Below are 26,517 nucleotides of genomic sequence, written 5' to 3'. Positions count from 1 at the left end.
AAATATAAACATATTTAAGAAACAGTCTGAACCTTGTGGGATCTAGGAAGCGTAGCAGCCTTAGATCATGGTTAACCTCAGTTTTTTAACAGGAGTTCTTAACTTCAGTTAAAAGACGGTTCTTAGCTTTTTTTGGATTTTAACTAAGAAAATCTAAGAGCATAATTAACGGTAAAGTTCTTAGAAACAGGTTTTTAGTTTTTTTTTTTTTTGGTTTAAAAATAAAAAAATAATCAAACCAATCGCGGGTCGCCACGTATTGGTGGAGTCCGCGCACAATGCAAAAACCAAACTAAACTCGCCTCCTACAGAAGAGGCAGCTCTTAATAATATGGTGGGACCCGTTTATTTTTAAATTATTTTTTTTAAGAGGCAGCTATAAGAGCTACCGTTAATCATGCTCTAAGAACCGTCTGTTAAATAAAAGATATAAGAACCGTCTCTTAGCCGAAAAATGTTAAAAAAATAAAAAAATGTCAAATCATGAATTAATAACTCCGGCTAAGAGACCAGAGTTAATCATGCTCTTAGTCTTTTGGCTCAGAGTAACGCCGAGAGAAGCAGTGCGCTTAGACTTCTGAGAAAGATATTCTAATAAAATTATATATATACAAAAATATATGGTAGTTATTGCTAAAATTATATATATAATAAAATAAACAAAAAAAAAATGTTCAGAATATTAAGATTTTTTTTATTATTAAACAAATACAAATAAGAGATGGTTTGGGTAGATAGACCATAATAGAACAACCAACGGAAAAAAAATTTATGAACAGATTTTTCAGTTTTGGGTAAAAAGTCAGCAATTTCATGTTGGCATCGAGGTATTGAAGGATTGAAAATCTTTTTTGTAGCGTCTCGATCTCATGTAGTTTTATTGAAAAGTTTAGCCACATCTAAGATTCTTTATTCATAGTGATCAAATGTTTGTAGTTGGATCCAAGGTTTTAAAAGGTAGAGGAACATAGCATATTTTCCATTGCTTAGACAAACTTTGTGAAAGTTTTTGGTTTGAATGAAATGGACTAGATTTTATGATTGGAGAGAGAAGGGAAAACGTGGAGAAGTGGAGAGAGCTGGCCCATTCATTCACCGACTTTTAAGCTTTAAGCTGTTGACTTCTTCTCACGACACGAACCCGTTTGTTTTGTTTTTCCTTTTTAAATTACTTGTTTAGAGTTTTTATTAGCCTTCTTGCCGAAAGTTTAAGAATTTAGTTAGTTCATGATTTGTTAATTCCACATATCCATGTGATATATACTGTGAAGATGTATGTGTTGGAAACATTCAGTATCAAGGTTGACTTCAACTTCTAGTTAAGATTGACGAGACTAATATATTTGATCAAGTGTTCAAAAAAAAAAAAAATATTTGATCTAACCCAATTGGTCTTAGGAGCCTATGTATCCAAACAGCTGTCTAGACCATCTATGAATATACTGATAGCATAGTGGTTATGGGTACATGAGATATTTTATTGAATTGATTGAAACATTAGCTATATGCATTTGAATCCATGTCTGTGCTTTCTGATATCAGTTTTTTTGGGATTTTGAAAAAGTTTTATTCAGATATAATAAAAAACAAAATTGGATCCAAATCGGGGTTTCCTGAATCCGGATGGATATGGTTTTGATGTATAAATCATAAATTAACCATATAACTGTTGTATCTAATGTATTCAAATATTGTATCCAATGTATTCAAATATTTTATCCAAAGTAACCAAATTATTCGGTTTGAGTATCTTATACTCAAATTATTCAAGTTTATTCAAAATAACAAAAGAACCAAAAATACTCATTTAATACGGTTCAAATCAATTGTTTGATCCGAAGAGTAATTGTGGATACAATTTGATTTGAATATTTTTATCTAAATTAGCCAATTTAATTTAAATAAAATAAAATATTTTTGATTTATGATATTTTAGACATTAAATTATTGTAAATATGATTATAACTAATATTTTGAGATACATATTTTCAGATATTTTTGGATAGTTATTTGGTTTTCGATTTGGATCGAATCTCGATACTTGTTCTTCGGATATAGTAATTTAGGACCTTCTCAAATATTTATCTTGGGTTCGGTTCAATATCTTCAATTTGAGTCAGTTTCAGATTGATATTTAGGATGCAGATGTTGTCTAACCCCATGGTGAACAAAAGTTGGTTTGTTCCATTCTTGATACGTTAGGATTGTCTTTTGTAGGTGGGGTTTATAAATTAAGAAGAAAAAAAAAGTCAAAGCTAAATATGACTACCAATAGCTAAATACAGGTGAGGTGACGTCGTAATCAATTGTTTCAGTCTCATGTATCCGTAGCCGCGATTAGCCGACCATACTGTCATCAACGTTTACAATAATTAGCAAGAAAAAAGAAAGAATGTAAAAAATCACACCGTCCAAAAGAAGAAAAAAAAAAGCAGAGGAGTGCATGGCACGGACCTGAGAAGGGTTGGATATTTTGTTTAGTGGTATATGTCAACATCTCTCAGTTAACAAGTCCCACCCACTCGGGCTCTGATATATAAAGAGGAAAGCGATTTCATAACCACACAACACATCTCTCCCGCTATTCCTCTGTTTCCATAAAACAAAGAGAGAGCCATCCTCTTGTCTTTTTAAATCTCCAGTCGGCTGACACATCTATATATGGCTACGGCTAAGAACAAGGGAAAATCCATCATGAGCTTCTGTACCAGCGAAGTAGAGAAAATGGATCACGAGATGGAGTCAGAGGAGGCGCTCCAATTTAAGAGTAAAGATAATTCAGGTTCAGACATGTGGAAGCCACTTGTTGGAGAAACATCCTCGACAACGTTGTCGCAGAGAAGCCTTAGAAAGATTAGGACCATTGACCGACACAACCCTTATCTTTTATCCTCTTCCTGTGTTACTCCTGATCAGCCGCCGCCACCAACTACTGCTTTTCCCTTTTCCCTTGCTCCATCTAATATTCAAAACCAGCAACTGTTTTCATACCCGAGGCAAATGCAAATGATCTCGTTTGGTCCTCAACGTCAGGTGTATCCATTTTTAAACGCACATCAGCAGCAACAACAACATATGATGCAGTACTGGAGAGACATACTGAATCTGCCACTGCCACTACAACTAGCGAGACCGATCCAACCCTTCAGCGCCACCAAACTGTACAGAGGGGTCAGACAGCGCCACTGGGGGAAATGGGTAGCTGAGATCCGCAAGCCAAGAAACAGAACACGTCTCTGGCTCGGGACATTTGATACAGCAGAGGAAGCCGCTATGGCATACGACCGGGAGGCCTTCAAGCTGAGGGGCGAGACCGCAAGGCTTAATTTCCCGGAACTCTTTCTGAATAAGCAAGAGTCAACTCCGCTGCATCAGAAACAGTCTGAAACGCCTGCTGCTGCGGAGGCAAGCGAGAGAGGAAATGATGATTCGAGTGTGGCAGTGGGAAGGGTGAGTGATGACACAGGTTGGGCTGAGGCATGGTTCAATGCAATTCCAGAGGAGTGGGGACAAGGAAGCCCTCTCTGGGATGATTACCATTTTCCTATTTCTTATAACCAGAAGGAAGATCATGAACAAGATCAACCACCCCGACAAAAATAAACTCTGAATTCTTATGATAATTTTACAAAGCTAGTTTGCACTTTCACTTCATCAGTCCTCCTAGCATACATAGACAATTAGGTAAGTTGTACGCACGACTTGTGATCTGGAGACAGTTTTTGTCATCTCCTCCCACCATAACTCTCACATTCTGATTCTCTATTACCAGCGTCATTTTTGTTGATAGGTAATTGTGAGGATCTAACGTGATCAATCATCACTATATATAAGCTCTGTTGGTGTTTGTACTTTTCCAATACCCCTCTTTGTCTTGGATTATCTTATGTAACATATGAACAAGTCAATCTGATCCGAATGAGTAAGTTGTCTTACTTTTACCATAGACAAAGAGTGAGAAATCAACGATAATCCAACTATAGTATTTGAGGATAAGCAATAGACTGATATGCCTTATTGAATGTCAGGTGAGAGTAGCCATAGAAATTCGTTTTTCGGTTCGATTTCAGCTTTTTTCGCTTCTTCGATTTTTTCGTTTCTTCGGTTCTACGTGTTTAAGGATCCGTTCGGATATTAAGAAAATTTGCTTCGGATTTGGTTCGGTTATTTTGGTTTTCAGTTTGGTTCAGTAGTTAAGTTGGGAATCAACTAATATCCAAGATAATTTTGGTTTTAGTTCGGTTTCAACTTTTTATTTAATTCAGGATAAAAAAGTAAAAAAATCAGAATCTTCTGATAAAATATCAGATTTTTTCCGGGTTTTTGGATAGAAATTTGGATAATTCAGATAGTTTAAATATTTCGGATAAAAATTAATTTTGTTTCATTTTTTGGTATTTTGATTTATTAATAATATTTTAAATTATTTTATTATTTTAATACTAAAGTAAAATTTCATTAAAATACCTCAACTCAATTTCAATAAGTTCTTTAATACCTAATTTTTTTTGGTACCCAGTTTAAAAAGTTTATCAAAATTTAGTTGGAATATTGTAGGGAATATTTCCTAAAACTAAATATAATTAATATTTATAAATACATAAACTATATTATAGAAATTCAGATATCCATTTGGTTTTCGAGTCGGTTCGATTTAGTTTCTATTTTTTTATTTCAAAAATATAAGATCCGCTCAATTAAGTGATACTGTGATAGGATCGAGAACCAAATCCAACCCCATTTTTTTGTTCGGTTTGATTCAATTTTTTTTTTGGTTCCGAAGAAAAGTGTCTACGCCTTGGTGAGACCGTTATTTCATTCTTGGAATTTTAGTCTCGTATGTGATTTATTAGTTGGATATGTTGTTAGCAAAGATTTGGGCCTTATTAAGGGCCTAAGCCTAGTCCCCTCGTAACACGGAGTTGAGACGATAGAACACAGAAGAGACACGTGTTAAACTTGTGACAACTCGGAGAGTTGGATAAGTCCCCTCACAAGTCAGAAGATCCTCTTACCATGGCCAAGCCATCCTCTCCTCTGCCCAAATCCCAATAACACAACTCTCCTCCTTCTCTCCTTCCTTTCCTTCGTATGGCTGCAATCGCTTCTCTTTCCTTCCCGGCGCTGGGCCAATCTGGAAAGATTTCCAATCCCACGCCTTGTCGTCCTCTCGCCTCCGTCTCCGCCATCTGCAGGAGACTTTCTCGCCGCTCTCTGACTTCTTCCAGGCCTTCCACTTCCTCTCCCAAATTCGTTATCCACTGCATGTCAAGTGTCACCGGTAATTAAATCTCTATATACTTTGCAGACGCTTTCCTTTAATTTCGTTAGCCGCATTTAGCAATACTTTGTTTGTTCAGATGTGCCACCTGTATCGGAGACAAAGTCGAATTTCCTCAAAGCTTACAAGCGGCCCATCCCAAGCATCTACAACACCGTGTTGCAGGAGCTCATCGTGCAGCAGCATTTGATGAGGTACAAAAGGACTTACCGTTACGACCCCGTTTTCGCACTTGGCTTTGTAACCGTCTACGATCAGCTCATGGATGGGTATCCGAGCGATCAGGATCGTGATTCCATTTTCCAAGCTTACGTTGAAGCTTTGAATGAGGATCCTAAGCAATACCGGTTAGCTCTCTCTCTCCTCCTCTCACAATAGTTGAAAGATAGAGTTGAACCTTCTCTTTTTTTTCATAGAATTGATGCGCAGAAGATGGAGGAATGGGCCAGAAGTCAGACGTCTGCTTCACTAGTTGACTTCTCCTCTAAGGAAGGAGAAGTTGAAGCGATTCTTAAGGACATTTCAGAAAGAGCTGGCAGTAAGGAGGGTTTCAGTTACAGCAGGTTCTTCGCTGTTGGCCTCTTTCGCTTGCTTGAGCTTGCAGGTGCTACTGATCCAACTGTCCTTGACAAGGTCATACTACTTTGTCTTCCCATTTCCTTTTCTTTTTTTTTTTTTTTTAATTTACGGCTTAGCTAGGTGATATAGCATACCATCTTGGTTATCCTATTCTATGCAATGGTTTCATGTTTGCATATATTCATTCTCATGGAACAACAGCTTTGTGCGTCCCTAAATATCAACAAGAAAAGCGTGGATCGGGACCTCGATGTGTATCGCAACCTGCTGTCAAAGCTTGTCCAAGCCAAGGAACTACTCAAGGAGTATGTCGAGAGGTATTGATGCTTCCAAAACCTACCTCTGTATGTTACTTAAATCTATAGTCTCGTGGAACCTTTTAACATTGCTTGTCGTGTGGTTATTTAGGGAGAAGAAGAAGAGAGGGGAAAGAGCCGAATCCCAGAAAGCTAACGAATCAATCTCCAAGTCTCTGGGAGATAATAGCCTATCTTTCTTGGTTTAATGAAAATCCTAAAACAATCTATTTGTGATTTTTTTTGTTTTATTGTTCTTAGTAACGACATCAACTTCTTGACTTGAGATATACATATGCTCATTCCTAAGAACAAACATCACTCTGTCTTTCGAATTTATGAGCTTTTTTACATAATTGTTGATGCATGTAGTTTAGATGCATTGATAGGGTGGTGCTGCCTTCAGTGGGAACGTGTCCAACGATTTATTACGTCATTTCCTCCTTAAAGCCCTGCCTTTTGAATTATTTATGTGTTGTCCCTATTAAAACAAAATAAAAATACCCAAAATGAATCTCGATATATCAGATTCAATGCTAAGGAATTGCAGAGACTTAAAAGTTTTAGCATCCAGATACATTACATATAATTGTCTCGACCATTATGCGAAAATGAAATGAAAAAGATGAAAGCAGAATATAAGAGGAAGAATGCATAGATAGAATCAATAGTCTTTTAACTAAGGTGAGAGATATCAACCTCTTCAGGAATCTTGAAGGTATCAGCAGCACCAAACTTTCTATATTCCTCGCCTTCTTCAGTCACTGAGTCGTCTTCATTATCATCATACTCTTCCTGATGGCGGGGTGTCGAAGGGTCGTACATGCTTCTGGACCGGCAGTCATGAGTTGCAAGCATGTTCACTTGGCCAAGGTGTGAAATCTCTACCATCACAGTTTCATCATCCATTGGCAGTGGCTGTTTCCACGGCTCCCCATCCATCCTCATGAATGTATGGTCCGCTGCACCTTTCCGAAATTCGAACCGAACCCGGTTTGCCTAGTCACCAAAGAGAAACCAACTCGCACTCAATCATCATATCGAGATGTGCCTATCATTTATGTTTGTACAAGACTTACCTGGGCAAGCCGTGTGCCGTGCCCATTTGGAGCGAGTAGGACAAGACCATGCCAAGCATTTCTGAACCCAACAACCTCAATGAAGCCATCATCAACGAATGGTGGAGTCAAGTCTCTCTATTGTGTCACAAGAAAAAAGAAATATGAACATTATTTCACCATGTCAATATTTATATAAACAAAATGTCAAGAGAATTACATCGCGTTGTTTCCTGGGATTTGGTGTACCCCAAGGATTTAGTCCTCCAGAAAAGCTGGGCAGATTCAGGCATACAATGGACCTGATGCTGTGAGAGCAGAAACAAAAGTCAGGAATTGGAGTTTTTTTTTATCCCTGGTAGCCTGGTAGGGCACTGATTTGTCACGTTTGAGATGTAAATGAAGATCAAACACAGTAAAGTCCCAAGACTATCCAACATGGTATGAAATTCGTGACTGACACTTAGCCCTCAGGACCATTTAGATTGAATGGAATAAAACATTTACCTATGGGGTATGTGGAGGTCATGCCATTGGCCATTTTTATTTGCAATCTTAACCTTTGCAAGCTGAGCTATGTTCCTGCAAAGGAAGACATGATAGAACTGTCTAATATATCGTGCAAGAGAGTAAAAACATATCATACAAGGATACAAAGATTAAGTTACAGAAAATGTGGACTCCATTACCGAGAATATGTAACCACCATAAGATTACACTCATTTAAAATTAAAAGTATAAGACTCCAATCATAAGGTGCTCATTGATGCATGTTTGTATATAGATGTTGAAAAGTATTCGAATTTGACATTTTTGGCACACAAACGAGGCCCTATTAGAGAAATGAATGTATACAGAGAATAACTATTGGCGCCATATTTCCAATTACTGACATTATAACAGTATAGTTAAAACAAAGGATTGAGCCAAAGTTCATTGAAAACAGTTAGAAAAATGTTTAAGAACTCCGAGGTTGGACACAAATAAAAAAAATGTGAATGAGAAATTGGGGGGAGCTGAAACTTAGGGGCAGGAAAATAGTGAAACTAAACAAAGCGTAGATATATATATATATTCACATGTGCTTACCGTGAAGCAGGGTGGAAAAGAGAGGCACAGAACCATCCTTGCGTGCAACCAAGCTTTACATACGTACTCTACCATATTGTAAAAAAAAGTGGGAATGTGAAGCCAACGCAAAGTATGTACTACTTGTAAGCGTAATCACACTAACATAAATCATAATCACAGCAGAAGCCTCCAGGGTAAGGAAACTTCTACGAACAAGGTACCTGATTAACCAGCTGATTCTTAAATTTTTCAGGGTGTAGCTTCCTCTCAGAATGAAACGCATAAGAAATTTGAGCATCCATTCCTGCACATGCACAATCGAGAACTTACAAGGGGGATTTGTCTCTGAATTTGATGATCAGGGGAAAACTTAACCGCAGTGCTATTATGCTTATTACTGACTCAAGAAAAATCCAGAGGCAAATAGAAGCATATTAGCATTTTGTAGGCAAAAATAAAATACAAATTTCTCACCCAGGCTGAAGTAATTCCAGAATCCCCCGCGAAATGTGTGGCAACCTTCCTGGAAAGAGTAAATGATATATCCATATAATAAGAGTGAATGAGTCAGAATTATTCTGGCAGAAAGAATTATTTACCCTATTAAGTTCATCTGTTGGAGAGACACGGTGAAATGCATGTAGAGAATGTGGTAACTCAAGAGGTGCAAGAGGATCACAAGGGCCTTCTTTAGGAGCCTTCATCCTCATAAGTATGTGCCAACTTAAAAGAAAAAAAAAAAACAAAATGTATATTCATAAACACTCTATTGTTAAAAAAAAAAAAAAAAATAGAACAGAGAGATATGTATACATACTTGTCAATCTTCATCTCTTTGGCCTTGAGCACTTTATCCAAAAACAACTCCACCGAAGCCCTATCAGTTCCCGGATTTTTCTTTCCCTGAAGAGAGAGATTGAAAATGCTTCTTGATAATATAGTAAAGAAACAAATCTGATGAGGAGGGAGTGTAGTGTGTAAGGTAAACCCACCCATCCAAATGCAAAGGGAAGGTTGTTTCCTGTACCCAAAGGTACGGTGGCGATAGGAGGAGGATGTGATAGTTTAAGGTCACATACAACTCCAAGGAGCCACCCAGCAGTTCCATCACCTCCTGCAACCTATATATATAAAGATTGTAAATCACAAAATGGTAGTGAAAGAGAGCGTTGTAATTTATTTTAATACAAACTCCTCCTCACAATTATTTTTAACTTGTCTCGAATGTGACAAGCGAGATCGTCATCCTTTAGCCTCTCGAGGTTGAGATATATTCTGCGAAGCACCTTATCCGGAGTCTCCACCCCAAGATCAAACACCTGAGCACACCAGATTGACTGACAGTGGTTTAATATTAAATTAAATTAAAAAAAAAAAAAAAAAAAACAAGTTCGAGCGATGAGATTACCTGATTGTCATTGAGAAGAGAGCGGTAGGTAAGGAGGAGCTCCCCACCCAGCTGACCACCGCTTTTGGAGTTGATGAAGACGAGGACGGGACTCTCAGGCGGAGCGATGGTTGGTGCCGGAGTCTCCGATTCCGGCGAGAGGACGTAAGTAGGGATGTAGAATTCCTTGAGAAAATCTGATAAGCTATCCATGCCGTCGCGTCGTGGTATGAATCACTGATTCAGATTCAAAACAACCTGATTTTTTTTCTTTTAAGGGGAAAGTAGAATCAGATGGGATCTGTGATCAACAACAGGAAAACACAGGTACAGTTTTCGATTGGAGCATGAGAAAATGGTGGAAGGTATCGGGATCCGAAAAGATAATGATAAAATGATATTCTTGTCTTTGTATATTAATACAGTATAAAAAGAGAAAACGTAAACGAAGATTCATGGAATACTTGGGGGGGTTGGCGGTTAGAGAAAGGAACAGGGTCCCCCACGTGCGAGATTCTTGGTAGCGACGGCGCCTCCGGATTCTGACGCGGACTGAGTCATGCGCCCGCGTTACTACTCGTCCTTCCGTTTTTTTTTTGTTTCAACTTCCCACTGTGTGTTGTTTGTTGGGTTTGGTAAACCGGTTTCGAGCACGTCTCTTCTTCTTATTTCCACCTTCTCCCGTCTAATTATTACGGTTATATTTGGACACAAAATTTGACCCTTAACTTATACAAAAACTTCATAAGTCTAATGTCGTCTGGTTCCACCAATCGTAGCTTCAATTTTGGTATAATCAAAGAGTATTTTACACACAATAATCAATTTCCCCCAAAAATATAATCAATTTCCCACAAACCCAAATTTGATCAATTTCTAAACTTATACATAAATAATAAAATTAAAAAGATGACATTTATCATTAATCATTTTTATCTAATATTTAAATATTTAAATTAAAAAATCTATATGAAATAGTGATTAAAATTCTTCTTAAAATTTAAAACTTAATTTCTCAGATTTTTTTTTAATAATGTATATGTCAAAGTACATGTACATTTTGACAAACTAAAAATCCAACAATTAATTCTACTCTTTAAAAGTACACGTTGTCAACGCACATGATAAAAAAAGTTATTAGGAGACATCAAAATAAATTAGCTCTCGGTTTTAAAATGTCAAATCTCAAATGTTAAAATTCAAACCGGAAAATATAGTGGTAACATTTAAAATGATATAATTTAACTAAAAATTATTCAGTGCTTTTAAAAGTTTATACTTATTATTATTATTATCTAAAACTATTAAAATATATATATTTTTAGATACAATTTTTTGTTTCCAAAACATAGATCATTTAAAAATGGATTGAGTAATTCTTTTGATATGTTAAAAGAATTTATTTAAGATGATGATGGTTATTAGTCTATCTAGTATCTACCATCCGCCTTTCCAATCCGACGGCTGTGATACATGTTTAGAGTCCATATAACGGTGGAAAAAATGAAAAGATCAGAAGAAATAGTTAACATGTGCTGTTGTGTGTGAAGACGAACCAAACCAAAAGAGAAATGGCAGCCGCAGCAGCTCTCCCCGCCAAACCCAACCGCCTTATTAGCACAGCCTCCGTTGTTCTTCTCCATCTTCCCACCAAGCTCGAGTCCCCTTTCTTTCCCACTCGGCAGCTGTGGCGGAGCCAGTTCTAGAGCCACTAAGATATATATAAATTGGTTTTGTTTTAGTAACATTTAGTGGCTGGTTTAGTTTGGTAATGGATACTTGTCTCTCGATCAACCAGTCTGTGTCTCGCTCTCGCATAGAAGTATTCCCATATTATATCCTAGGGAATTTCTCTTATATCTATCTCATTCCGATTCGATTTCAAGATTAACAAATTTTCCATAAAAGACCAAACTTGAACGTCCATTTATGCGAACCAATAATTCTTCTTACAACAATCCAAGCGTTGATATCAACAAGAAAAGAAAAATCATAAAAGAAATGTAGTTCCGCAATGCACAGTAAACACAAGTAGGAGGGTCAGTTCAAACCGTAAGATCCGACAATGTTGCTTACAGTTTGAGCAAAGGTTCTAGAGGTTATCTTCTTGCCAGGGACATGGAATGGGTTTGAGACTGCGTCCACATAGGCAGCATGGAACTTCCTGAAGAACTGTAGAAAGCAGAGGAGAATGAAACTATTGTTAGTAAATTGGTGGTAAGAATATGAGCGACAGAGAGAGAATCTGGAGCAGATTGAAAAAGTTGGCTCTTACATTTCTGACATCGGTGTCTCTGACATCCAAATCAGTTGTGACCAGTATAAATTTCACTTTGGTATTAGTCAAGTAACCATACCTGCAGGAGGAAAAGGAAAGGACCCAAAGAAATATAAGTATCAACCGACAGAGAGAGAATGAGACAGAGCTTAGTGCTTACACTTTGTAGTTGAGTGTAGGATAGAGTAGGCCAAGAAAAGCCTCGTTCAATGTGGTTTTGGGATTGTTCACTGAAAGAAACAGATTGACACCAACGTTTAAAAAGACAAAAAGAAAAAAGCGATGCGATGCAGACAAAAAGAAAAACAAAGGGGGAAACGTGGAAGTGACCTACCTCGCTCTTCGATGACGTCGAGGGAGCAATGAACGACGTGGTGGAGCTTGAGGGCATCATCAGCGTCGGTGAAGCTCTGTATGTAAAGCGGATTGTTCTGTTTATGGATCCAAAATTCAGAAATCAGAATGTTAAAGTCGCATCAAATCAGAAATCGGAATGTAAGGTCAGCTGCTTTTTTTACCTGGTGGCCGACGACGGAGACGCAGACGATCATCTTTCTTCTCCCTTTGCAGATCTTGAGATCCCGAAATGGTTAGAAATCCACCTTCTTATGGGCCGGGCTTTATAACTTTTGGGCCTTTTAAAAATAAACATTAAATTTTGAACTAATCCCAGCCAGGTAAGGATTCTGTTTACTGGCATCAACCGTTCAGTGTTTCAAAAAAAAAAAAAAAAAAAAAAGCATCAACCGTTCATCTCTCTCGTTAAATGTCAATATTTTGGTAATCAAGGACTAAAACTTACTGGTTACTAGAATAGTTTCCGCGACTTTGAAAGTGCTAAGTTATTTTTTTGTTCGCTTAACATGTTTACGCATATGTGTTCGGTTTTTGGTTTATTTTTAGATTGTTGTTTTTTGATTTTCGATTTGATTCCGATTCAGTTGTGGGTTTTAGTTTTCGTTTCAAGAAATATATGAATAGTTTGGTTATTTATGAATTTGGATTTAGTCTGGATTTAGTTATTTTGGTTTAAATAATAATGTTAGAAACCAATAAAATTTCAAGTTCAATTCAAATACATGGGTCTGAATAAGAATATGAATTTTTCGATCTTATTCTGACTTAGGTAGCTATGTTGTTTTAAATAGTTTGAAAAATTATTTACAAACTTATATAAGCAATATTTGGTTTTCTTGATATTTTGTCGGGCTCAGCAAAATGGTTAATAAAATTTGTATGACAGTGTTATTATTTTGCTCAGACGCTCCAAGTTAAACTTTGATTTTTCTATTTGTCTTTTTGTTCTTCTTCCTATAAATAAAAAATGAGTTACAAGTAATGAAAAACCAACTCACCATATGCTATAAATGTCATTAGCAACAAACATGTAGTTGTAAGCATATATCTTGATTCTTATGTTTAGAAATAAAATAAAAAAGGAGAAAAGATTCTTATGTTTGCTTAACTGGCATGAGATCAATATTTATAAAAATAGATCTCCTTATGGAAACTCCTTCTAGCCGGAACCATTGCGTTATACTCGCTAACTGAAATTTTAGAAACAGTAATGCAAAAGATTAGTGTTTCCGGGTACACAAGCATCGACGAATATGCTAAATTTGCTTAGTAAAATTGGATTAATCTTGGTCTTCCATACTAAAAAGAATTTTTTTCATTTAGAAGCACTTTCTCACGTTCAAATTACACTACAAGACACTTATCACTTGAGACACACTTTCGTTTGTCAAAAAAACTTTTATGACCCTAAACTAAAGAGAATCTCTCTCCTCTTCTTATTTTATTTTATTATTTTTTTTTATTCTACTTTATGTATTTATTTACTTTTATCTCAAGTTCTAAAATATATTAAATAAAAATAATTGTCATAATAAACTATATATAAAATTTTCTATCTTTTAAGATTCATGTTCATATATATATTATATATATTAATGTGTAAACAAAATTAGTTGTGGACATGAACATCTTAACAAAATTATAAACTAGTTGTGGACATAGACAATATTCATTCGATTACATTCATCATCTCGGGATCTAAATTCAATTCTAATCAAAATTACATACATCCACGTCATGACAAAGCGTAAATTCCTTAGATCAGAAATCTCTGACATGCAAGATCTATTACTCTCCGACAAAAGGTAAACGCTTCTTCGATTTTTCTCTCTGCTCATACTCATAATATCATCTCTTTCTCATCTTGATTGAAGTTTAACTGCAGATAATTTATCAATTGAGCTGAAGAAGCCAAGTGTTTGTATTGGAGATAACAGAGTCCGTGTCCACGTTTTATGGTATAATTTTAGTAACATGAGTCCATGTCTATGTATTGTTGTATAGTTTTATGGAATCAAAACAGAGAGTTTGTCCACTTATCTACTATAAACACATTAACATCACATATCCACACATTACTCATCACTCATCCACGCATCACTCGTTCACAAATCACCCAACCACACATCACTCGTCCACAAATCACTCATCCACAACTGTCATTTCCATTAATGGCAAAATTGTCCATAATATGTTGCTGGTCCACAACAAAGTGTGTCACATGTAAGAAGTGTCTCTAGGTGTAATAAAAAGTCAAAAAGTGTCTCTTAGTGTAATCAACTTCTTGACCGTCGAGAAGAAAGCGAGATGTGTCTGGTTGAGTCACTTCTCTTCTTTGATTAGTCAGCTGTATGATTAACTAGGTTAGTTTAGAATCAAGTAGAAAATTGAGAAAAAAGTGTCCTAGCAGCAGAATGTATCCATTGTGATATCAATAAAATAAAGACTGACCCTGAGTGGTAATGTGATATATTCTCTTAAAATAACTTTACTCCATTTTAACTTCACAAAAAGCCATACGTAGATACATTCTTATTGTTTCACCTACCCACACATTTAAAACGTAGAGTTCACAGTATAAAATAATAAATTAGCACCGATCAGTCTTTGAAAAACTATATTTAAATGCATTATTTGTTTCATTTTCCGTATCGTCACCTATTTTCTTGACTAAACTTATATGGTTATATGTTAAATATTGTATTAAATTTGATCATTTTATATTGCATTAAATATATGTATACATTAACTTATACTTAGAAAATAGTTTTTCTTTATTGGTTCAGTTTATTTTTAGTCAATTGTGCAATATTGTTAAACGTGAAATGCACTGAAACCTAAAGCAACCCAAAGTCGATTACAAACATTTCACCATTTGCAAGTATACTAGAGGAATAAGGCTTTTAAAAAAAATACTAGAGTAATAGTTTTCTTTCAAATCCTCTGATAACATATATTTGCAAATCACATGTACAATTTATATGCAAATTTAAAGTGAATTCACTCTATATTAACAACAAACAATCACATATAACTTTGTCACAACCATAAATTATAGTGAAACAAGAAATGTAAACCAAATAAACGTATAACTCATGTATAGCGTGAGTATCTATCTAATTTTTTTAAATAAAAACAAGTAAAAGGAAAGCTTGCCAGAATTGACAAAGTCAGTGTGAGTTGGGTTGTCATGGTCAGGTTATTAAAATACCAAGACCACACCACGTCATTTCTTCCATCTCTATACTACTAAATAGAGTAGTTGGACTCTCTGTCTTGTCTGTCTGGTGGATATCAAGCGGCGGCTGTTCATAACAATCGGAGGATGGATTTCTTTATTTCAAACAGAGAGAAGTATGGCAACAGAGCAGGTTAGTGTTTTTTTTTCTTCTAACCGGATTAGATTATATGAGTGGCAACCAAGACTAAAGTGGTGTATGTCTTATCTGTCTTCAGGATTGTTCGGTCACAAAAGTGCTAGCAAGAGCAATCCTTCGAGTCCTCCTCATCCCACCGAGGGTCGGTCATCTCCGCCTGTGTCTTATTACGGCATAAAAAGATCGGAATCAGAGTATGCATTCCCAATCTCTGATCACCATACTACTCACTGGAAACAACAAAAACAAGCCTCTGAACGCGTCCCCAATTCCCACCACCGGCCTCCTGTTTACAGATATAGCACGGTACTGTCTACTCTCGACTCTTTGTGATTTCAGTTATCTTCCACTTTTCATGGTTTTGATCCTTAGTTTTGTAACTCCAGCCCGAGCGTCCTAGAGAGAATGGCAAAGAAAGAACAGAGGCCATTTCTTATGAACCTGATGTGGACGTGACCCCAAGGAGTGAATCTTCCTTGAGCCCCTTTCGATCTGCCAGAACTCGCACGGTACTCACTCATTTCTGCTTCATCCATAGCAAAGATGAGGAACAATTTTAACAAAACGTTTGTTGGTTGTTTGGCCTATAACTGCAGCCTGGTCGCCGTAGGAGGTCTACCGACTTTAGCAGAGAGCTGCACGAGAGAATGCATGAGACAGAGGCCAATGTGAGCCCCTTTCATCCCTCCAGAAGCCGCTCTCCAGCTCCCAACAACACGGTACCCATCCTGAATCTTGTGTGTGTTTATTACATTCTTGTCATTCAAAACCAAAAAAAAAATGTAAAACCAGATATTATCTTTGTATTAGCAACAAGAATTTCGAGGGAGAGACTACAGTAGAGAAAGGTATGAGGCAGAGGGCCATCTAACTTCGCAGAGGAGCGCTCCTTCGAGCCCATTTCATCCATCCCGAAGCCCGCCGCACACAAGGGCAACGGTGGGTGCACCAAACTCTCTTTACGCCTTTGTTAACCAAACTCATTCTCAGATTTTTGCTCTTCTTAATTAGTTGCAGCCTGAGAGATACAACAAGGGTAAAGATCATTACGAGGCAGATGCAGATGTCACACCGCGTAGCAGCCCTCCCATGAGTCCTTTTCACGGGGCCACAAGCCGCTATCCACCACCACCATTTTACTCATCCAGCGACGACGACGACGAAGACAACCATTCTGCCACCTACCTCTTTCCAGAGATTTCAACTGGACATCGTTCCAGGGGAGTCTCTGGGAGTAGCACGGTGCGTTTTTTTTTTACTACATCTATCTAATACAAAGTATAAAAAATATGTTTTTTTTTTTGAACAAATAAACTAGAACCGGTTCACTACAAGTAATAAAAATATGCTTAAAAGCCCAATAATGATGTGCAGCCGGTTCACTACAAGTACCAGATGGCCACGGCCGAAACCTACGAGCAAGACAGGCAGTTCGAGCCGCCAGAGCTGCCGGACGAGTCCGAGAGCTTCACGATGCAGGAGATCACCAAAATGCGCGGACTCGAGAGCTACGAGGAAGAGACACAGTCGGAGGCCTACGTCTCGGTCGCTAACTACAGGGTGCGGCATTGCGTGTCCGCCACGCTCCGGGCTATCATGGACAAACACGGAGACATAGCCGCCTCGTCGAAGCTGCAATCCACGTCAACAAGGTCGTTTTACCTAGAGTCCCTGGCCGCGGCCGTGACGGAGCTGAAGTCGACGGCGCTGAGAGATCTGTCGAAGACGCGCGTGGCCGAGATCGCGGCGGTGGTGAAGGACATGGACTCGGTCAGAATCGACGTGTCGTGGCTGAAAACGGCCGTGGAGGAGCTGGCGGAGGCGGTGGAGTGCTTCGGGGGGTACGAGGCGGCGAAGATGGAGAAAGAGGAGTGCAGTAGAGGTATGAAGGAGGGGAAGGTGGAGATGGAAAAGCTGAGAGATGAGCTGAAGAGGAGAGAGAAGGAAATGAAGGAGTGTAGGGAGAGGGTGACGGCGATGGCTGGTAGGCTAGGGCAGATAGAGATGAAGGATTCGTGGGTGACCAAGAAGATGGAGCTGTTCCAGAGCAAGGTCCATAAATTTGACGGTGAAGCTGTCCTCGTGGAGGTCTAGATCATATTATAATTCGAATATTCAAATTCAAAACCGTCTATGTTTTAGATCATGTTCAACAAACGGTAGACTTTATGTTGCATTCTACTCTGTTATATCGTACTAGTGCTTCTTAGTAAAATAAATAAATAAAGGTATGATTGTTTGATTGAGTTAAGAGTAAAATTAAGAAAGGAAAAAATGGTTCACCTTTAATCACTCTATTTTCAAAGAGAAGAAACCATGATCCTGAACAATGTTCAAAAAGAGAAGTTAGTAAGTTGACCAACCAAATCAAACCAACATATTACTCCAAAGTTAGAAAAAAAAACCTTGGAATAAACAAAAAGCAGAGGACCATAATAAGTTAGTAACACTAGCGATTACAGATTTTATCAATAAGAGTCGACCTGACATTAAAGAAGCTTTTCTTGATATCTGAGGAAACAATTTGGATCTTGTCCAAAAGGGGCTGACGACTTCGACATCATTTTGGTCGTGAGTGACATCCCTAGATACTTAATTGGCGGAGTTGAGACCGAGAGACAAGCCGCTATTGCTGAGTTTTCCAAAGCTTGTTTTCCTCTGATCAAAGTGACTTGAAACATCTCCAATGGTTCATCCTATTTTTCACTCTATAATAGAGTTGTGATATACTCCAACGGTATTCTATTTTAGAATGAGATAGAAAAATAAAGTGAAAAACAGAATATCATTTGGAGTATTTTAACTCTAAAACCGTCTCCAATGAGACTCTATTTTTTCCTCTATAATCTACACTAAAATAGAATAATTATATTATAGTGTAACTTTTGCTCCAATGGTACCACTCAATAATATAGTTACTCTATTATTATAATTTTTTTTTGGAATTATACAGGGATATCCTGGTCCCACAGAAGTGGTCCAGACTAGTCACGTGTTGTCACGTGTCGGTCTCATGTCCCTGGCAATGCCGAAATGTTAATTCCCCAGTGGATGGGACTCGAACCCTGGTAGCTTCACCGTATTGGACTTTTACTCTATTATAGAGTGAAATATAGAGTAATATCATATTTTACTCTATATTTGGAGTGAAAAAGTAACATTCTTCTATATTTCATTATAACTCTATTATAAAGTAACAAAGTTACACTATAATAGAGTTACTCTATTTTAGTGTAAATTATAGAGGAAAAAATAGAATTCTATTGGAGATGCTCTAAACTCTATTTTAAAGTGAAAAATAAAGTGAAGTTGGAAATGCCTTTAGGGCATCTCCAATGGTGTTCTATAATTTCTTCTATAATTTTCACTAAAATAGAGTAACTCTATTACTAAAATAGAGTAACCCTATTATAGAGTTGCTATTGTGAAATATAGATGAATGTTGCTTTTCTACTCCAAATATAGAGTAAAAAAATAACATTACCCTATATTCCACTCTATTATAGAATTAACCATTGGAGCAAAACCAACTCTATAATAGTTACTCTATTTTAGTGGAAATTATAGAGGACTATTGGAGATGGTCTTAGACCGTTCACTTTGTTTTTCACTCTAAATTAGAGTAACTCTGTAGAGTAACTCTGTAGTAGAGTTGTGATATACTCCACTGGTACTATATTTTAGAGTGATGAACAAAAAAACAACAACTTACTCTATATATAGAATAAACTTATTTTTTACTCTATTATAAAGTAAAAAATAGAATATTATTGGAGTATTTTTTTTTTTATTATAGAGTAAAATATAGAGTGGAGTTGGAGATGCCCTTAGCAATATTTATACACTGCCCTAACGTATGAGCAAATTCATAGAACACTGTAGAGTGCCCCTCAGTCATTCTGATTTACCATCCATGAAAACAAAAATATTGACATCAAGACTTAAATGGGAGAGATTCACCTCATGACAATGTATTCTTGAAACAGGTACGAAATCTTAACATTAATATAAAATAACTGCATTACGCAAATATAATACTGAGAAATAATATACAGAGAGAAAAACAGGTGGTGTTTACGTAATTAGAAAATTTGTTATATCTTTGGTCATATTTTGGGAAATTTGTTAGAGAACACAAACCAATGTTCTGAAGTTTCTTTTGCTTGGTATGAGACTAGCGGTCTCTTTATATTATTGTAGTGTCTTCTGTTTTGCATGAGAGCAGTTAATGTGGTTTTTTTAAGTGGGGGTTGAATTCCAGATATTATTTTAAACAAAAACACGTTTTCATAGTCAGCGGCCATTGCAAGACGAAATGTCTCCAACTTTTTGCCAGACTGAATCCAATACGTATATATCTACCTCGACAAATATCTACTTTTCTTTTTTCTTTGTTATAACAGAAGACTTACACGAAGTTAGTTATTTTATTCCGCTTCAAGTTTGAGTAATAGAATTTTTTTGCCAAAAAAAAAAAACAGAAGACTAATAATGGTTATATGAATTCTAAACAGATCGACTTTATACGATTAGATGTTATATAAATTTTAACAGAACGCATTGACTTTCTCGAGTCGTCCCTGACCTTCGACGACGTACTGTACTTTGACAAGAAATAAATATAATTATTAAAAGAAATGGCGAATTGACCAAGTCTGGATTAAGCTTAAAACTGTTAATAATATTTTATCGGCGGTCAAAGTCAGCGAAGATGTGTTAGAGGCCTATATATAAAATACATACCAGCTTGCTTGCTTCATTCTCTCTCTAAAGATAACTTAAAAATTAAAATCATTTCATTTCATTTCTTCTTCAACGGGCATCTTCAATCTTTCACAAGGTATCCCATTCCCATCCATGTCTCTGTTGACTTGACCCCTCTTTCTATACATACTACAAACGTTTGCATGCCATTTATTTGCAGATTAATCTGGTAGTTGGATCTTACACCAAAACCTTTTAAATTAACTTCGTTGTTGGAAAAAAAAATATATATAATAGGATGGTGATATTTTGAAATTGATCAACATAACAGTCGATCTGATTAGTGTTGTCTCATGTTTGACTCAAATATGTGTGCTAATTAAACCAACTCATGGAAGATGGATTGTCAATCCTGTCTTTTTAGAAACATAATTAAGAGGAAGAAGAAATCCATCAATCATTTTCTGTACTTTGCACTATATCAAAAGCGTTGACTCCGTTCTTTGTATGATATGCTTTGGTGGGTCTCTTTTGTTTATATGGTGGATCTGACCAGTTTTTTTTTTTTTTCCTTTTTTTGGTTATTGTATGACAGGATCCTTTTTTAACTTAAAGAGAACTTCCTGAGTTGTTGTGAGATGGAATTGGTATCTGGGAAAGTAATTCAAGGTTGCTCCAACGCAGGCAATCCTTTCCATGAGTGTACTGCTATTTGTTTAGATAAATTAAACTCGGTGGATAATGTCTACAAGAAGGAGAAGAAGATCTTTGGTATGCAAAACTGTTTTTCTTTCTTTCTTTACGTATTCTGTTTATTGACTGGGTCAAAGTTGCCATCAAGACTTTCTGATGAGACTTTGTTTTATTTTTGTCAAGGGTTTGGTAAGAGAACTCCAAGTAGGGACACTCCTACAGGCAGCCCCGCTCGTGGAAGCAGATCGCCTCTGCCCAGCTTCTTCGCCGCCAAAAAGAAGGTTGAGTCAAACAGTCCATCTTCCACTGAACACACCAATAATAACTTCTTCAGCCGCCTTTCCCCGCTACATGGACTCCCATCCCAACTCAAGAACGAGGCTGCAACCAGTGTGGACTCGCTCCCCATGTCTCCTACTCTGGCTGGATATTCAGGAGGAGACTATTTTGCAAGAAAGGTAAGGGCCATTCTTCTTATCAAGAAAAGCTAAGCACTCTCTTTGAGACTCTCACTCATATATGTAAGTTTGTTTTCGGACTGATCAGCGTGGTGGTGAGGATGATGATATGTACTCTCCAAGGCCTTTTGGAATTCGTCCTAAGACGCCTGAACACCCTCTTAGGACGCCTCAGCATAGGCCCCGTACACCCCAACGCGTCTCTGATACTAGGCCGTGGGCGCACCAGGCGGATCCAATTTCCCTAGAAACTAGGCCAAAGACGCCCATACATGAGTCTTCTGCAATAGGAAGGAGGCCCCAAACACCAGAAACTAGGCAGCAGACTGCACAACACAGGGGAAGGTCGACTGAGTTCATGGCAAGATCCCCCGGGCCAAGGTCCAAGACCCCAGAGCCTCAACCTACCTACTTTGAACCATCCTCAGGGACACCAAAAATGCGGTCCAAGACGCCGGAACCCAGTACTAGGGTTCCACAAACTCAGCCCATATCCCACAGATCTCTTGACTGTGCTGAAACTAGGCCTAGGACACCGGAACACCAGACCAGGACCGTAGAAACAAGGCCAAGAACACATGAAAGTAGGCCAAAGACTGCAGTCTATAGAGGAAGATCACCTCGTCACAGAGAGACGATCTCACAAAACCAACAAAGGTCGTTTGAGATGGGTCAAAGGTCACCTCAAGAAAGGCCACCCATTACGGTACTGCTCTCTACCCTCTACCTTCACATCTTCATTTTTTTTTTTAATATCAGGAGGTTCGGAGCCGAAGCCAATAATCATATATTCATATTTTTGCTAATTCTTACCTCAGCCTAGTCGCAAGGGATATGAAACTCCTACCAAACAGGAAGAACGTTTTGATCAACTTGATGAGTCGGCTAGCTCAGATGATGATAAATTTTCATTTGTGGATGATGATGATCACGACGATAAGCAAGACAAGGAGCCGCCAGAGCTCCCAGATGAATCGCAGAGCTTCAGTCTCTCAGAAATCTCCCGCATGAAAGGAATAATAATAACTAAGAAGAATGACGAGATCCAGTCCATCGTATCTGACTCTATTGTTTCTGTGGGACACTACAAAGTCCGAGCGAGCGTCTCGGCCACTCTTTACCAAATCCTCGACAAGCACGGCGACATTGCATCCGGTACTAAACTTCATTCGCTTGCCGCGCGATCCTACTACCTCGAGATGCTTGCCTCCGTTGTTTACGAACTCCAAACGACTCCCTTGAGGCATCTCAAGGAGTCCCGCGTGGTGGAAATGCTAGCGATTGTTAGAGACGTTGAGTCGGTGAAAATCAAGGCAGGTTGGCTCACGCCCGTCCTGGAGGAAATAGTCGAGGCGGTGAAGCACTACGACCAACACGAGAGGAGCAGAGTGGAGAGAGAGGTGTGGGAAGGGGAAGTGTTGCTTGTGAGACAAGAAATGGAGAGAGAGGGGAAGGAGCTGAAGGAGAAGGAGAAGAAGTTGAAGGAGTGGAGGGAGAGAACGACGGAGATGGCTGGGAAGTTGGGTAGTCTTGGTATGAGACGAGCGCGTCTTGACAAGAGCTTGGCGCTTCTGAGTTCCAAGGTGGACAAGTTTCAGGGTAAATATGTTCTCTTGTGACCAAACAATTACTTCTTGTTCATTTGGCGTTGCGTATGCATCCGATCATTCTTTTTGTTCATCGCGTGTGAGTGACAAGACAAAGCCTAGCTAGCCGCAAAATAAGCATTTGTGATTATCTGTTTTTGGCTTTTAGTTAGAGTTTACTGTGTATATGTGATTATCTGTTTTCTACACGTCCTGCTCTATGTATATTTATCTCTTTTCAACAGCTTATGAGATAAATGAAACGCAGAAAAACTAATAAAACCATAATGCCTTAATTAAACGAAAAATATATTCGTGGAATGATTCCCTTAATAAATTATTAGATTTATTGATTTGATTAGATAATTGATTATAAATTAATAAAATGAAGCTAAAATAATAAAATATATATTAAAAAAAATAAAATAATACTTATATATTGTGTTGTTATCCAAAAAGAATATGTTCAATCATAACATTTTAAAAGCTAAGAAATAGAAAGATATATAGTTACATATTAATCAAGTAATGAATTTTGTATAATTGAAAATGCTACAGTGATTTCAAAAAGTTATCTATCATATTTATTTATTATCCACGATATGATACTCGTAATGAATTTTTAGATTTATTTATTAGATTAGATAATTATTTTAAATTCATATAATACAAATTGACCCAAAAATAAATATGTATATTATAAATAAAAAGATCATTACTCTATTATTGTGTTTTTATTGGGAAAATATACATTTTTTTTAAAAGTAAGAAACAAAAAATGCATAATTACATATTAATCAAGTAAAAATTGAATTTTGTATAATCGAAAAGGAAATATTCAGTGATGTCAAAATTTTACTGATTAGTTTTATTATTAATATTGGGTGCAGTGTGTAAAAGTAATATTCAAATATTTATAATGTCTGAGAATTTCCAAAAAAACATTAACGCAATAACAAATATATATATTTTGATAAAAATTTATCTTATATAAATAAATTGATATTCGGTTTAAAATTTTTTGAGAACATAGCCAATAACTTATCATGATAGCTTTTAAATTTATAATACATATATTAATAAATAATTATAAAAATTATGCTTATATGCACGGTTTAATGAAAAGGAAAAAAAATTCTTATAAAAACTCAATGTATAAATGAAAAAGGGAAAAATTAAACGAGAGGGTGTTATTTATCAAAATTTATTATTAAAAAAATCTAATCAAAGCCGCGAATCTGATCTTGTATCCAACTTTATAGCAATTAGGTTAGGTAGGATTTAAAAAAAAAAAAAATCTTGGAACTTTGATTCTTAATATATAGATATAAAGATACTTCATAAACAAAAAGAAACAAAGAAATAGGAAGATATTAGGAGGAAGATGAATAGGGTCGATGGAGAAAGGGAGGAGTGGAGAAGAGAAGTAAATGGTTTGTTCTGGATAGAGCGTTTGTTTCTCTTTCTGGTTTTCGTATTTCCCACATTCGTCTGTGGCCTCATCGTCCCTCTTATTCTCTCCACTACTCTTTTGGCTTTACCCTTCTTCTTATTCTTCAACCCTAATCTCTCTTCCGTTGGACCCTCTGTAAGTTCATATATATATTCTCTATTTTTTGTATCACTTGTTGTGGCACAGTTAACATGTTGATCTGTTTGATTAGGGTATTGGTGGATTCTGGTTATTTCTATTGGACCGCACCACGTTTTACTTAGGCCTCGAGTATTCCAAACTGTTGGTTGGAGGCTTTGAGCTCACCTTCCTTTGGCGTCTCACCCTTTCCCTCTCCCTTGTGATCCATTCCATCTACATCGCTGACTACTTCCTTAGATCTCATCAAGCCGTACTACCTCCTCCTCAATCTCGCAATGTTGAGACTCCGATTTTCACCGGTGATTATATGTTACTAATATACACGTGACAAAACCTACTATTGTTTTTAATTTCGTATATGCTAATGTATGCCGTCTCTGATTAACTTAAGATGAAGGTGATGTGCACAAGGAAGTGGAGAAGGTGAAGGCCCAAGAGTCCTACCTTGCCATGCAAGAAACCTACAAAGAAGCGAAAACTACAGGCGACAAGGCCCAAGAGTCCTACCTTGCCATGCAAGAAACCTACAAAGAAGCGCAGACTACAGCCGACAAGGCCCAAGAGACCTACCTTGCCATCCAAGAAACCTACAAAGAAGCGAAGACTACAGCCGACAAAGCCCTCGAGACCTATCTTATCTTCCAAGAAGGCCAAAACAAGAGGCGGATGATAAGGGGGGAGGATGTAGAGGGGTTTGTCGAGCTGAGGGAGCAAGTGCGGCGAATCTCGGTGGAAGCGGAGAACGCAGCGGAGGAGCAGTCTCGTGCAACGGGAGAGTTGGTGGATGCCCGGATTCAGCAATGGGAGGAGGACAATGCCGACTATCTTGCCTCCCTCCCGTTCTTGTATTGCAATCAGCATAACTAATATTATATGACTTGATTTCATTCTCTTTCCTTTTTTTTTGAACACTTTTCATTGTCTCTTTCCTTTCTTGGTTTTTAAGGAGCTTGTTGGTTAAGTTTTACTAACTAAAATAATTTAATTATTGCTTCTGATAATTTTTTTGATATACGCTTATCTCAATTAAATCTTATAATATTAAATCCTGAGTGGATATAAGATGAAGTATGCAGTTTTTAGAAGATGATTGGTAAGTAATCTGGGTGCTTTAGAATGCTCCTCTTTTTAAAAATAGTTTTTTATACAAAGCAATCACGATTTAGTTTTAAAAAATAAATCTACGGCCAATAATTTAGAAAAATAAATATATTAGTTTTAGAAATCAAGTTTTCTACTCTATTTATTTAGCGATTTGGATATCTTTAGAAATAAGTTTACAGCCAAAATAAAACTGCAGTTAAAAAATTCACAGTTTAGGGTGATTGATCAGTGTTGTAGCTTTATGTTTTTAGCTGTAGAATATAATCGGTAGATTTATTTGCTGTAGTTTTTTTTGTTATAATTTTCTAAAACATTAAATTTTTGCTTTAGAAACAAGGTTCTCTACAAGTATGTATTATTGTATTTTCTAAAGATTTTTTTTTCTGTAGGTTTTTAAAAGAAATGATATATATAACTTTAAACGAAATTTTTGATTTCTACGGCATCCACGGCCACAACCAATCAACTCCTTTAATTTCTAAAGCCAAAGATATAAAGGTACAAATCAGGCCTTAATTAGTTTTTGGTTTTAGGTTTTAAATTTTGGCCTTCGATAGCATTAACATACTCGGGCTTTGAGCTCACCTGCAGATGTAGCAAACTTGTCTGGCGCAGTCTGTGCAAGAAATGCGATGATGCTATTATGCTTAACAATTTGCGGTTCTTGCGAACTGAGCAATTAAAAAGACCAAAA

General features: G+C 37.0%; 7 protein-coding genes across 13 annotated transcripts; 5 read left to right on the top strand and 2 right to left on the bottom strand.

Moving 5' to 3' along the window:
• Positions 1-2,284: 2,284 nt before the first annotated feature.
• Positions 2,285-3,944, top strand: LOC106413822 (ethylene-responsive transcription factor ERF053-like). The gene has a single exon (XM_013854562.3). It carries the CDS (start codon positions 2,662-2,664, stop codon positions 3,601-3,603), a length of 942 nt encoding a protein of 313 aa, XP_013710016.1. The 5' UTR covers positions 2,285-2,661; the 3' UTR covers positions 3,604-3,944.
• Positions 3,945-4,923: 979 nt separating this feature from the next.
• LOC106415074 (protein THYLAKOID FORMATION 1, chloroplastic) lies at positions 4,924-6,512 on the top strand. Its single transcript, XM_013855690.3, has 5 exons — positions 4,924-5,281; positions 5,361-5,628; positions 5,698-5,914; positions 6,062-6,177; positions 6,269-6,512. The coding sequence occupies exons 1-5, from the start codon at positions 5,092-5,094 to the stop codon at positions 6,363-6,365; spliced, it is 888 nt and encodes a 295-aa protein (XP_013711144.1). The 5' UTR covers positions 4,924-5,091; the 3' UTR covers positions 6,366-6,512.
• On the bottom strand, positions 6,311-10,366 carry LOC106415073 (diacylglycerol kinase 5). 5 transcript variants are annotated; one of them, XM_022707429.2, is made up of 14 exons: positions 10,137-10,366; positions 9,694-9,973; positions 9,488-9,622; positions 9,278-9,406; positions 9,103-9,188; positions 8,885-9,008; positions 8,760-8,808; positions 8,507-8,589; positions 8,304-8,371; positions 7,722-7,796; positions 7,435-7,522; positions 7,236-7,352; positions 6,856-7,155; positions 6,311-6,637 (listed from the first exon to the last, which is right to left on the bottom strand). In XM_022707429.2, the coding sequence occupies exons 2-14, from the start codon at positions 9,883-9,885 to the stop codon at positions 6,590-6,592; spliced, it is 1,494 nt and encodes a 497-aa protein (XP_022563150.1). In that variant the 5' UTR covers positions 9,886-9,973; positions 10,137-10,366; the 3' UTR covers positions 6,311-6,589. The 5 variants fall into 5 exon arrangements, with proteins under 5 accessions (XP_022563150.1, XP_048621058.1, XP_022563151.1 ...); XM_048765101.1 differs by having other exon boundaries at positions 9,488-9,604; positions 10,137-10,364; XM_022707430.2 differs by having other exon boundaries at positions 9,694-9,909; positions 10,137-10,336.
• A 1,208-nt stretch (positions 10,367-11,574) lies between these two features.
• On the bottom strand, positions 11,575-12,591 carry LOC106413799 (trafficking protein particle complex subunit 2-like protein). Its single transcript, XM_013854543.3, has 5 exons — positions 12,469-12,591; positions 12,285-12,381; positions 12,111-12,180; positions 11,948-12,029; positions 11,575-11,844 (listed from the first exon to the last, which is right to left on the bottom strand). Exons 1-5 carry the CDS (start codon positions 12,499-12,501, stop codon positions 11,713-11,715), a joined length of 414 nt encoding a protein of 137 aa, XP_013709997.1. The 5' UTR covers positions 12,502-12,591; the 3' UTR covers positions 11,575-11,712.
• Positions 12,592-15,458: 2,867 nt separating this feature from the next.
• On the top strand, positions 15,459-17,926 carry BNAC08G36090D. 2 transcript variants are annotated; one of them, XM_013856609.3, is made up of 7 exons: positions 15,459-15,678; positions 15,764-15,990; positions 16,071-16,193; positions 16,281-16,403; positions 16,495-16,623; positions 16,702-16,926; positions 17,059-17,926. In XM_013856609.3, exons 1-7 carry the CDS (start codon positions 15,633-15,635, stop codon positions 17,776-17,778), a joined length of 1,593 nt encoding a protein of 530 aa, XP_013712063.1. In that variant the 5' UTR covers positions 15,459-15,632; the 3' UTR covers positions 17,779-17,926. The 2 variants fall into 2 exon arrangements, with proteins under 2 accessions (XP_013712063.1, XP_013712062.1); XM_013856608.3 differs by having other exon boundaries at positions 16,696-16,926.
• A 2,276-nt stretch (positions 17,927-20,202) lies between these two features.
• On the top strand, positions 20,203-23,332 carry LOC106413701 (muscle M-line assembly protein unc-89). Its single transcript, XM_013854446.3, has 5 exons — positions 20,203-20,524; positions 20,984-21,159; positions 21,265-21,539; positions 21,628-22,245; positions 22,358-23,332. The coding sequence occupies exons 2-5, from the start codon at positions 21,027-21,029 to the stop codon at positions 23,156-23,158; spliced, it is 1,827 nt and encodes a 608-aa protein (XP_013709900.1). The 5' UTR covers positions 20,203-20,524; positions 20,984-21,026; the 3' UTR covers positions 23,159-23,332.
• A 247-nt stretch (positions 23,333-23,579) lies between these two features.
• On the top strand, positions 23,580-25,686 carry LOC106413503. Of its 2 annotated transcripts, none has more exons than XM_013854268.3 (3): positions 23,580-24,713; positions 24,790-25,018; positions 25,117-25,686. In XM_013854268.3, exons 1-3 carry the CDS (start codon positions 24,510-24,512, stop codon positions 25,584-25,586), a joined length of 903 nt encoding a protein of 300 aa, XP_013709722.2. In that variant the 5' UTR covers positions 23,580-24,509; the 3' UTR covers positions 25,587-25,686. The 2 variants fall into 2 exon arrangements, with proteins under 2 accessions (XP_013709722.2, XP_022564686.2); XM_022708965.2 differs by having other exon boundaries at positions 25,111-25,686.
• The last annotated feature ends 831 nt before the right edge of the window (positions 25,687-26,517 follow it).

This window comes from Brassica napus, chromosome C8 (assembly GCF_020379485.1).
Source record: "Brassica napus cultivar Da-Ae chromosome C8, Da-Ae, whole genome shotgun sequence".
NCBI lineage: Eukaryota > Viridiplantae > Streptophyta > Magnoliopsida > Brassicales > Brassicaceae > Brassica > Brassica napus.
This window is presented reverse-complemented; position numbering and strand designations above follow the sequence as displayed.